Genomic DNA, 12,631 nt, shown 5'->3' on the forward strand with positions numbered 1-12,631 from the left:
TTTGGGTTTTTAATCTAAATGCTTCACTTTTGTTACACTGATTAACATTTACATTCACCCTTTTAAAGCTAAGGCTCTGATCAAAACTGTATCAAGACAAATGCGACCAGGCTAGGAGGAAATGATTATTTGCTCTAAAATGTAATTTATGAGTAAAATCAACTCTAATCCAGTTGGACTATGAACTTACCTCTGTTTCCTGAGGGAAGTTCCTAACTTCTTTCTTTAAGAAAAGTCAGAAGAAGACAGTATCAGCAGCATAGTTTAGGTTCAGCTACTTTGGGATACCTAGAACTTTGGCCAGCTAAGGGTGAGAGACAGTTTTAGAGTTGTACACACTCTGTCGCTTCAAGAGAGATGATGTCATTATAAGAAACAGTGTTTTAGAGTGGAATATATAAATGGCATGAGTTTTTAAGATAGGACACAAGAGATTTCAAATATTATTTGCAGTGAAAATAGTTCTAGGCCATTGTCCTCAGGCCCATCAGGAGTAGTGTGTTGGATAAACAGTCTTTTCAATAGAGAGCTCTGAATTCTTGTCCGAGCCTCTACCCCAACTGACTAAAACCTCTCAGCAGTCTGATTTCCTCACCTTTCAAAACTTAAATAATGACTAACCATATAATCTTTATCTCTGAGAGCTCTAAAATTTTACAATTTTTGCTTAGTTGCTCCCTAGATGGGGCCTTTATCTAACGGCTAGTATTTTGAACATTTTTAGCCTCATGTACAAGAAATTTCATGTTAGTATCTGTGGACCACTATAAATAGATAATTCTATGTTCTCATTGTGGAGTCCACTTAAGATCTTTTGTGTTTATTTCTCACTGTACCTTTGTGTATTTATCTCTGATATCACCTGCATTCCCTTTTCTATTCCTTCACCTTTTTCTTATCATATGTATTCTCCATTTTATCCATATCTAGTATATAACTGATACTTCTGTTTATTACCACTCAGGAACCTATGAAATTTTATAATTAGTATTTATTATTAGTGATTTTAGCCAGCTATCTTAGAAGTTTGGTGGTATTGTAATAAGACCAGTTTCAGTAAGTTGCACATTAAAAATCACTCCTTGTATATCCTAAACTTTCACTTAAAAACTGATAAATGGAATGTGCTCAGCATTAGGAGGATATAAAGATATCATTAATGTTTTTAAAATTACTTTTTCCCCCCCTAAACAGAAGTTGTAAGAACAAGACTACGTGAAGAGGGAACAAAATACAGATCTTTTTTTCAGACACTGTCTTTGGTTGTTCAAGAAGAAGGTTATGGGTCTCTTTACCGTGGTCTAACAACTCATCTGGTGAGACAGATTCCAAACACAGCCATTATGATGGCCACCTATGAATTGGTGGTCTACCTTCTGAATGGATAGCAACTTCAGGCTGCCACACTACGAAGAGGGAAGACCAAAAGATTACAGTGGACCATGCAGTATCAAAGCCAGCATGGTGGACAGAAGAAAAAAGTTTGGGAACATGTAACTATGCCTGAGTGGAAGTTCGGCTGTAGGAATTAAAGTAATCATAATCACATTACTTGGTCTTTTTCAGTAATGTGGGGGGAAAAAAAAAAACCTAGGCTGCCTCTAAAAAAGCCTTTAGAATCACTCCTTCCTCCAAATTGCCATTTTCTCTACCATGTCCACGGGACACAGTTGCATTTTGTTGATTTATGGCAGTCAGAGTATAGTGTTTATTCCATGAGCACTTTTCCAGTCTTCTAAACAAAGCCATCCCTGATTGTATAAATATTATAACTATCCAAAGATAGTATTGACAGTCATAAATATCTTACCTCTGGCTTCTGTGTAATTCCTGTAAAATTGTAAAATAACAAGAATAAGTGAGATCTTTAGTATTATTTTCCCATTTCCTTGAGAGGATCTGGAATGTAAAGTTAATTATTTGGCATTAATAGTCACGAGTTTTGACAACTAATGAAATAATGTCTAAAGATCTTGTGTATTTTTAGCTTTAAAATATTTTGGTTTCCACTGCTAACTAGGTGCTTGATGTTTAGCATAATGTGGACACTTCTATTGTTCATTAACATATCAAGCTCGATGGTAATAGTTTGGGACAGAAGAAACCAGTAAACTGTTGATTCTTGGCCATTTCAATAACTTGAGCACATCCTCATACTTCTCTAACTTTACAATAAGTGAATGAATGCAGTTGTCTCATCGTTGATTTATAAGTTATGAACTTGAGTTATCATCTATCAGACCTAAATATTTTCTTAAAGTAGAAAAAATTCACCGCTTCTCAATCTTTCTCTGTTTTCACATTAGGAATTTGAACCTTTGAATTTTTTCCAGAAGATCAAGTTAGATCGCATTTATTTTGTAGAGAAAATGGTAATTTTCAGCTTTGCCCTAATAGGTTTCTTTTTTTAAGGTGACATCATAAATATCTGGGGCAGTATAAACAGAACAGGGGCCCTCTGCTGTCTGAGCAGGTAGTGATCCTAATTAACTAACAGTTTTGTAAATGAACAAACTGCTTTTGACAAATTTATGCTATCCTGATTTCTTAAATAGTAAATCAGAAAGATTCAAGTTAATTCAGATTAAGTGTGCTAACAGGATATAGCTTTTACATTTTGCTGTTGAGTTCAACTGTACCTTTTAATACTTAAATGTATATTTGTATGGCCCTTATGAAGATGTTTGCTGTGTAATTCTGTTAAGAGACTTTTGCTTATGGATGTTGCTATACTGGTGTATAAAACATCTACAATTAAACTCCAGTGTGGTACTCATTTCAGTAAAGATGAACTGTACGTTTTGTGCAATGGCTTTATCTTAAGAATGACTCTTTGTGAATGCACTTTGTGGCCTTTTTTTGGAGGGGGGATGAGAGTAGGAGAGAATTCCATGTTAAGATTATTTTTTTTAAACATTGGTCATGTATTAGGCAGAAACTATGTGCAAAACATTTTTCCGGGTTTTAGATACGGTGTTTTGAAGATCTTTAATAATATGTTTTATGTAGTCTGTGTACACCCTAATGCCCCAACACAGAAAATTGTAGCACGTCATTGCAAGCTTTCTCCACTGTCACCAGTGAAACACAGTGCCCTCTTAAATTCCTTCACCTTCTTAACTCCTTATAATCAACAGTAACTGGATGTTTTTGAGGTGCTTCGATTGGAATTTAAAAATATTCCAATCTATTTGGAGACCAAAGGCAAATTCAGTTTCATTACCTTTGGGATTATTCGTACCTTTTATGGTGAATTTTAGCTTTGACATTTATTGTGAGAAACATGCCAAAAAAAAAAAATCATCCAGGGGTTTCTAACTTAAATCTGTAGAGAAAGTCTCAATCTATAGTGTTTGCCTTTTCAGGTGCCACTTATACTGCCTAATACAGTGCCATTTGCCTTGCAAAGATTCATAAACATTAGTTGTGTCGAATGTAGAACAAATTCCCCTAATCTTAATGATCTCAGTACACCACAAATGATTAAGAATGATATGAAAACCAGCAGCTAAGGAACATCTTATTATTTAGTGTTAGCAAATTCATAATAAGTGTCCTTCAAGGATGAACATATATTCTACTCCTGTTTGTATTTTAGCAAGTAAAACTTCTGTTGACCTTTAATGCATTATATTTAGCTTTTAAAAGTGAGTCTTTTCTATGTCCTGGAAGAAAAGATCTTAGAGTCTTAGACTTTGTTTCTTTGTGCAACAACTGGAAAGGAGCAATGAAGCTGATTTTAATTTTTTTTTCCCAGAGCACAATCTGCCATAGTTTACTTTATGTGTGACAGAGATAATTTTAAAAAGAAAGCTATATAAAAGTTGTATATAAAGTTTGTCTCTGAAACACTTCTTTGGAGATTTTTTTTTTAATTGATGCAAATGTTTAAAAAGAAAAATGCATACTTAAAGGACTGAATTTTTTTAAAGCTGTGTATTGTTTTCATCTATTTTCTATCAGATGACTTTATTTCTAGTATAGAGATTGGCAGCATTCTTTGTATTTGTCTGTACTTTTATTATAGAATCTTAACAGGAAATTGAACTTGTTAAAGCAGTAGATACTGAAAGAGTATGCTCATAGAGCAGCAGATAGAACTTTGGTACCTGTGGCTTATAGACAGTTTTTCTAAATTTCAAAGTCCAAATCTGAGAATTACCAACCCTGGGACTGTGGAGTATAATACAGTGCTTTTGAATCCAGGAAAAAAAAAACAACTGTATCACCAAAGGTTTGTCTTAATTTTCATTATGTATGTAATTTTATGGAACCAACCTTACTAGATGGGGCTCATGAGTAATTTATTTGTGACTTTGGAACCGGAATAGAATATTGTTTGGTCATTTAATCTAGCCTTTTGTTTCCTAAAACCTAATGCCCATTGTACTGTATTAGGACCAGGTTGTTAAAAATAATGAGTGTTTGCTCTTTTACTGGAGTATACACATGTCAGCATTTTTAGATTTATTGTAAGTCACTAAAAATACTGATTTGAACTTAAAAGATTTAAGTGCTAGAAAGCCTATCCTTTATTCCTTCAGCATTGTTCATGCCTGTCTTCTGTTTACAATGCTCTTCTGCCCAGACTATTAGTACTGTAGGGACCCCTTACTTTGGGGCTGATAAGTATAATAGTTGAGCCTTTCTGTCTACTGATCATGACTTAAACATTCCTAAGAATAAAGGTGTTTCTGAATGATTTAAATTAGAAAGAATTTTAATTACATGAAAATATTTAATGCAATGTGCTTTCTGTCCACTCAAGTCTCTTCTCCATCATGCCCCTTACATTTCTTGTTAATCTATACACTGCTTTTTATGCTACTCCTTTTAGAAACTGAAAATTCTAGTTTCACTCCGTTTTTATGTTGTTAAACATTTGAATGTGTACCCCTCATATGTGAACAATTAAATTATGATCTATTAGTCATAGATAAATAATCAGCTTCAAAAGAGTTGATATCTTTTGACCATTTCTGTGAGGTTTGCTATTCTTGCATTTTGTGTACATGGCTGTAAATGATGTGCATTTATTCTATTTATGTTAACTAGCTGAATTTTATTTGAATTGTTAAAATTAAAAAATTAAAATATCCTTATGAAAGTATGGAAGTTTTTTTTCCTATAATGTATTGTAATATTTTGGCTTGATGAGAATGTAATCACATTTTCTTAGGATTATGTGAAGAACAAAAGTGCATTGCCATTTTCAAGGTAAGTGTCAGGCTCTGATCTGCTAGACATGGTGATATCTATAGGAAACAAAAGGTCAAATTATCTAATTTGTAGAGTTCAGTAAGATACTTCTGTTCTGACATATTTTCCACAGGTTTATTGATACTTAGATACCATTCTTTTCATGTATCAAAACATCTAATTTGCAAAGAATATCTGAGAAATTTGATCCTAATTAGGTTATTTCGGATACCTCCCTGGGTTGTAATGGTTTTTTAACATTATGACTTTTTGCTAGTTTTGGTTTTAGTCTTTCAGAAAGGTTAAAGGGCTAGAAACTTTAGAATAACCAAATGAATCCACGTATGATAGGTTGAAACAAGTGACACAGATTTAAGTGTTGTATAGAACCTACCCATTTTACATTTTGTCAGTTTTATTTAAGTTTTCACAAGTTGTAGCTACCATCAAACGTCACCTAGTTTGTTGGTGAGGAAACCAGGACAAATTTGTCACATCTCTTTTCTCTAACATAAAAAGTGAAAGCTTGTGGCTGGCTTTCCTCTGAAGACTGAAATGGTGAGATGAAGATATTGGCAAAATATATCAATGGTTGAGGTTGGTATGACAAGCATATTTTAATGCTTAGTGTCCTAGGTTTAAATTATGTGTATGTGTGTTTATTATTGAATATTAGAAGCCATGGGAGAGGAGGGATTTTTTTTTTTTTTTTTGCATTGCACAAACGAGCTCGCTACCTTAATATATATGGAATGAGTTCAGTAATTGAAAATCATGGAGTGCTGTGCTTTTTTTTTTTTTTTTAAGATTTTTATTTGTTCATGAGAGACACCAAGAGAGAAAGGCAGAGACACAGGCAGAGGGAGAAGCAGGCTCCCTACAGGAAGCTCGATGTGGGACTGGGTCTCCAGGATCATGCCCCGAGCCAAAGACAGACGCTCAACCGCTGAGCCACCCAGGCGACCCTATGCAGTGATTTCATGTGGTTTTTCAGCAGGCTACAGATTGAATAGACAAGTGATATTTGGAGGAATATTAGTCACAATGGGCTTTTTTTTAACTTGGTGTTCTTAGTTCTATGTTTATTTTTTTACACTATAGATTTTTCAACAGCATTTAGGATGTCACTGGAATGATGACAAAACAAATGATTTAGAGAAAGGATTTGTGGAGATTGGCTCAAAATGAAACATTGGAAGATAATAAATAGAACTAAGTATATAAATTGGAGCTGTTCTTGAAGCTGATGTATATATAAAGCCTTAGGTTACATCTGCGGCCACTGGATTTTTTTTCCTTCACCAAAGTGTCTTTGTAACAACATCGCAAGTCAAACTTCACCAAATTCAGTGTGTCTTAGGTGAGTGTCCTCAGTTTTGCTACCTTTGAGCCTTAGGGATGTCATGTTCTCTGGAAGTGTTCTGGTGATTAATTCTTTTAGAAAGACTCAGAAAGGTTGGCTGGAGAAAATAGTACTTAAGCCTTATTTTGAAACAAATTTGACAGGCTGATTTAGAGAGGAGCATTCTTTGCTGAAACAGATGAAAGTGTTCTAGTAGCCCATCTGGACAAATAACCCATTTTCTTTTATTCTACCTAGGAATTGATACAAAAAGTATCTTGAGGGGCACCTGGGTGGTAGCCTCGCTGAGCAGCAGACTTTTGGCTTGGGTCATGATCTAGGGGTCATGGGATCGAGCCCCCCCACCCCCCGTAGGGCCTACACTGGATGTGGAACCTGCTTGGGATTCTCTCCCTTTCCCTTTTCCTCCCCCTCTGCACCTCCCCCTGCTCATGCCTGTGTGTGTTTGCTCACTCTCAAATAATAATGTTTTTTTTTTTAAGTGTCTTGAGATTTTGAAATGAGAATTCTAAACCTAGTCTTGTTCAAAAGAGCTCATCACATCCCGCTCAGCAGAATTGCTAGAGTCGTGTTTTCTGTGTCCCAGTCCCTCACACTTCCAAAGCAGCTCCTCGACTCTTTCATGGTCAAGGATAAAAGGCCCACTTTCAGTCTCTGTTTCTGAATCTTACCTTTCAAGATTATCCAGGAAGATTGATCTCCATTGAGGAACTTAACTCTGAGGTGTTTTTAATGACAGGTTATTAGGTCTAAATTATGTATTGGCTTGTTTTTTGTTGTCCCCACCCACATGTTGTGCTAGAGCAACTGGATATTGATATGAAAAGTGAGCCATTACCTCACCATCCTCAGTATGATCTAAAAGCAAAAATTAATGCAAACCTAGGGGAAAAAAGTCTGCAACCTTGGAATAGGCAGAGGTTAGAATGTCCACAGAAAGCACCAACCATTAAAAAGAAAAAAAAAAAACCTCAAAATTAAAAACATCAAAGTAAAAGATGCAGCCACAGACTGCAAGAAAATATTTACAATAGGTCTGAGGGGATATGTAATAAAATATACACACAAATACATAGGCAATTACCTAAATGCTCTTTTTAAGTATATGTAAAGATGCTTAACACGGTTAGTAATATGTTAGAACCACAAATAACACAATGTAGCCAGTACAGTGAGAAGTAGAGACAATACCAAGAATGCAGAAACAACTGGAACTCCCTGCATTGCTGTTGAAAATGTAAAATGGTACAGCTACTTTGGAAAGATGACGTTTTTAAGAAAGTTTAAAACTTTCTATGCTACAACTCAGAATTACTACTGGTGGGGAAGAGCAAGGTGGGAATTTACAAGAAAAATGGAAATCACAAATGTTCCTTGCTCTTCTATTTCTAAAGGTGGATATTGAGGGAAAGTCAATTGTAAATTCATGCAGTGAAACCGCACGTAGCAAACCAAAAGGCAAAATGGTAATCACTGATACATGCAATATAGATGAGTATAAGAAAAACAGATTAAAGAAGTCTGGCACAGAATAGGATACACCATTCCATTTATATGACCATCAAGAACAGGCAAAAGTAGCTTGATAGGAATCAGATTAGTAATTGCCTGGAGATGGAGAGGAGTTGACTAGCAAGGGGCCTAGTGAAACTTCCTGGAGTAATGGGAAAGTCCTACCTGTTGACCTGGGTAGGGTTAAACAGGTGTGTACATGATGTGAAGATGTATTATCTGTAGACTTAAGATCTGTTCACTTTAAACCTGTTTTTTAAAAATCTAAGTGCAAAGTAAAAAAATGCTGGAGGGAAAGTAAATCTGAACGCTGCATAATGAAATATGAAGGCTTGAGGTCCTGGAATTATCAAAATATAGTTCATAAAATAGTCATGCTTAATATGTTTCAAGAAATAAAATGGAAGTTTTAAAATTTCTGATTTTGGTATCAAGTAAGTAGCACCTCTGAGCTATTCACCTCCATGACAACTAGATCTCAGAACATGCTCTTTAAGGCCTAGCTCACACAAAGTAGAAGGGTTCCCCAATGACCTTCCCCTTCCCTTCCCCAATGCTAAGCCCAAAGCCAAACAATTAGAACTGAATCTGGATTATTCAGGGTGGGGACTGATGCTGGGGCCTAGATCTCCAGGAACAATTATATCTGGGGTCTAGGCCTGCAGAGCAGGGGCATCAGCAGACTTAGATGCTCCCAGGATCAAGGGGTACTCCCCAGGATACTAATACAATCAATCAAATCTGGGAGGAAGTTCTCCAAGTTAGGTCCACAGACTCCCATAGCCTTAATGATTACCAAACACAAGACCTGCCACTGCGAGCGATTGCAGAAACATGGGAACAACAGATCTACCCCAGCAAGGACTTCAGAGAGAAAAGAGTAGCTAGTAGTTGTAATTACAAAGATGAGCCTACACTGAAATAAGGAACAGACAGATAATAGTTAACCATAAAAATGAAAACTATAGGGCAGCCCGGGTGGTGCAGCGGTTTAGCTCTGCCTTCAGCCCAGGATGTGATCCTGGAGGCCCAGGATCGAGTCCCACGTCGGGCTCCCTGCATGGAGCCTGTTTCTCCCTCTGCCTGTGTCTCTGCCTCTCTCTCTCTCTCTCTCATAATAAAATATTTTTTTTAAAAAAAAGAAACTATAGGCCCTGAAATCAAGAACTCAATGGGTAAAAAATAGGTGTAACTGAAGTGATTTCAACTTGATGATCTATTGGGACTACCAAGAAGACAGGAAAGGTAAAGAGAAGGACTATGAAAGATCAGTAAGGAGATAATGGAGGCTGGAATGAGAATGTTTAACGTATTTCATCATATTTGGTAAATGAGCAGAATAGAGAAGAGGCAATATTTTAAAAGATAATTGGAAAATTCTCAGAATTGATAAGCATGAATGCATAGCTCCACAAATCACAATGTATCCTAATTTGGATTAAGACCTGCCTATAAACAGTAGCAATATGAAGACTACCAAAGTGAAGTGATGGTTTTGATTTTTGCTACTGGCAATGGGCTAGGTTTTAGGACCAGTGCTCCTAATGAGTGCAATTAAAATGCTAGTTAAAATATTCTAAAATCTCAATATCCGAGAGTGAACATTATAAGGAATGAGCAAGCCAAAATCCAAAACATGATAAGAGCCTAGAAAGTTAAGAGAGCACTTAGAACCTAGAAGCAAGTGAGGCAGAAGTAGATGACCAGGTCCCATTTAAGTTGAGTCCGATAGATGCTTCCCATTACTTCCCCCAGGAGTAAATTCAGATTCCTTCTTCCATCTCCATGGGAGTAGATACAGTTTCCTTGTTGCTGAGCAGAACACAGAAGTAACAGAGAAAAAGCCCAATTCTGAGACCAAGCACTGACCCCTGAGCAGAATTACAGCCCAACTTTGCATTGCTAGAGTGGGGAGGGGACCCCAAGATGAATTAAAGTGGTTCCAGACACATAGGATCTCACATGCATGGTAGAAGCAAAGACCATTCTTTTCTGGAAAAAGCGGACTGCTCATCTTAGGTCGTGGTGAGAACACGCCAGTAATTTCAAGGCCTATGAGCACCACACGGTCCCATAATAAGCACACAAGGAAGCCACACCACTAGTGACAACCCTTAAAAGCAAAAAAAAAAAAAAAGATTATGGAGTTACCAAATATAGACTAAAATGCAAATGAGTACAGTTTTAAAAATATAAGACATGCTTGAAAATAGGAGAGTAGAACACTGAAAAATGGTTGAGCAGATTTGAAAGCCAAATATAACTTCTAGAAGTGAAAGCTAAAGTTTAAAGTACAGTTGGACAAAGCTGAAAAACGTGGTTTAGTGAAAGATGGAGCACAGTGCTGCAAGGAGGAGCAAGAAGACCCAGAGGAGACGGTGAGATGCAGACAGGACACACAAGCCCAGTGCATGTGTGACTGCTGTCCCAGAGAAGCAGAGAGAGTGGTCCAAGGAGGTCATCTCAAGTGAGAGGTTGAGAATTTTCTAAAACTGATGAAGAACTGACTCCTCAGATTGAAAATCCCAAATAAACCCAAACAGAATACCTAAAAAGGAACTTGTATCTACACATGGTATCATGAAACTAGATAACCAAAGGCAGAGAAGATTTTGGGATAGAAACATCCAGACTTTTACCTCTGACACAACCTTCAAAGTAGTGACAGCCAGTCTAACAACTACGTTAAGATGCAGAACAAGAAGAGAATGGGACGATTCCTTCCGACGTGTGGCCAAACCAGAATTTTACACCCAGTAAAAATCCTTCTAGGCATGGGAATGGAATAAAGACATTTTGGAAAAATTAAAAGAGGGAGTGTGCTATCCTGAGATCATCAAAAGAAATCCTAAAGGATATACCTCACACAGAAGGATTTGGTGGTATTTGATGAAAGGCCTAAGACGCAAGAAAGATGCTAAGCAAAAAAGCAGTAATTCAAGTGGACAAATAGAAAGGTGGTTAATCATATAAAAGAGTAATAATAATGGGATGTTTTTTAAAAAACGACAAAAATATAGCACATTACATTTTTATGAAAGGTGGGAAGGAAATAAATGGAATTGAAGTGTTCCATGAACCTTCTATTATTCTGTGGGAAGACGAAGATTTGGATTCATTTTAAATGTTAAGTATGTGTTGTAAACTGGAGGTTAACCGATGAGAGGACAGAAATAGTATCACTTCCATACTCAGAAGGGGCAAACATGAAACTATTCTTTTCAAAAATCAGTTAAAGGGCAGCCCTGGTGGTGCAGCGGTTTAGCGCCGCCTGCAGCCTGGGGTGTGATCCTGGAGACCCAGGATCGAGTCCACATCGGGCTTCCTGCATGGAGCCTGCTTCTCCCTCTGCCTGTGTTTCTGCCTCTCTCTTTGCTCTCTCTGAATGAATAAATAAATAAATCTTTTTTAAAAATCAGTTAAAAAGGAGTGCCAGAAAGGAGAGACAAACGGCATGAAATTGATTTTTTTAAGTAAACTCTAGGCCCAAAGTGGGGCTCAAACTCATGATGCCAAGACCAAGAGTCACATCCTGAGCCAGCCAGGCACCCCAGAAATAATATGGTTTGAAATCCAAATATCTCAGTCGTTACAGTAGTGCAAATGGAGCAAATTCCCCGGTTTAAAGGCTGTCAGACTGGATTTAAAAACAACAAAAAGCTATTTGTGAGAGACATGGTTAAACCATAAAGACAGGCTAAGGTTGGAAGTAAAAGGATAAGACTTGAAAATACTACCCAACGGAAACGAGTGTAACTATATTACTACCAGAGAAAACAGACTTTATTTTTTATTTTTATTTTTTATTTTTTGAGAAAACAGACTTTAAGGCAAAAAAGCATTACCAGAATTCAGGACTTTTGGTCACCGCATGACCATACAAGATTTGTTTCACTAAAGGTACAATGATTTAAAATTTTCATGTGCCTGATAAAATTCCTTCATCGTGCAGAGCCAGAATTGAAAGAACCACAAGAAGAAACAGATAAATCCACAGCAGCAGTGGGAGCCTTTAACAAACTTCTCTCAAACTGATAGAAGGAAACAGTAAGCAGATAGAGTTCAAGGGTACGGTTAACAACCTTGACCCAATGGAAATGCATAGAACACTGCACTTAACATCTGCAGAATATGCGTCCCTATTTATAGAAATCGACCCAAGGAATCTCATCAAATTTCAAGTATTGAAATCATACAGAGGATGTTCTCTGACCACAATGCAATTAAACTGGAAATCAACAAATAAATCATTGAAGAACTTTGTAAGTTTGGAAATTTAGACACATGCTTCCAAATAACCCACAGGTCTGCTCAACCACACGGACAAAATATTCTGAGCTGAACGATAATGAAAATTCTAAATGTCAGAACAGATGAATGTGGGCTAAGCAGTCCTTGGAGGAAATTTTAAAATTTAAGTCCATATATTAGAAAGGGAAAAAAGGCTGCAAATTAATGAGGTAATAAGCATTTGTATTAGTTAGGGTTGGCTAGGGCACGGTAGTTAGAGACTCAGATGCTTAATGGCTCAACCTAATAGACATTTTACAGCTTGCT

The 12,631-nt window shown here is 36.7% G+C and overlaps 1 protein-coding gene across 1 annotated transcript in view; it reads left to right on the forward strand.

Annotated features, from left to right (window-relative positions):
- Positions 1–5,110, forward strand: part of SLC25A36 (solute carrier family 25 member 36) — a 37,127-nt gene extending 32,017 nt beyond the window's left edge. Inside the window, exon 7 of the mRNA XM_025448727.3 lies at positions 1,195–5,110. Within this exon, the coding sequence (XP_025304512.3) occupies positions 1,195–1,388 (194 nt within the window). The 3' untranslated portion in view covers positions 1,389–5,110. The remainder of the gene's footprint in view (positions 1–1,194) is intronic.
- The last annotated feature ends 7,521 nt before the right edge of the window (positions 5,111–12,631 follow it).

This window comes from Canis lupus, chromosome 23 (assembly GCF_003254725.2).
Source record: "Canis lupus dingo isolate Sandy chromosome 23, ASM325472v2, whole genome shotgun sequence".
NCBI classification, from domain to species: Eukaryota; Metazoa; Chordata; class Mammalia; order Carnivora; family Canidae; genus Canis; species Canis lupus.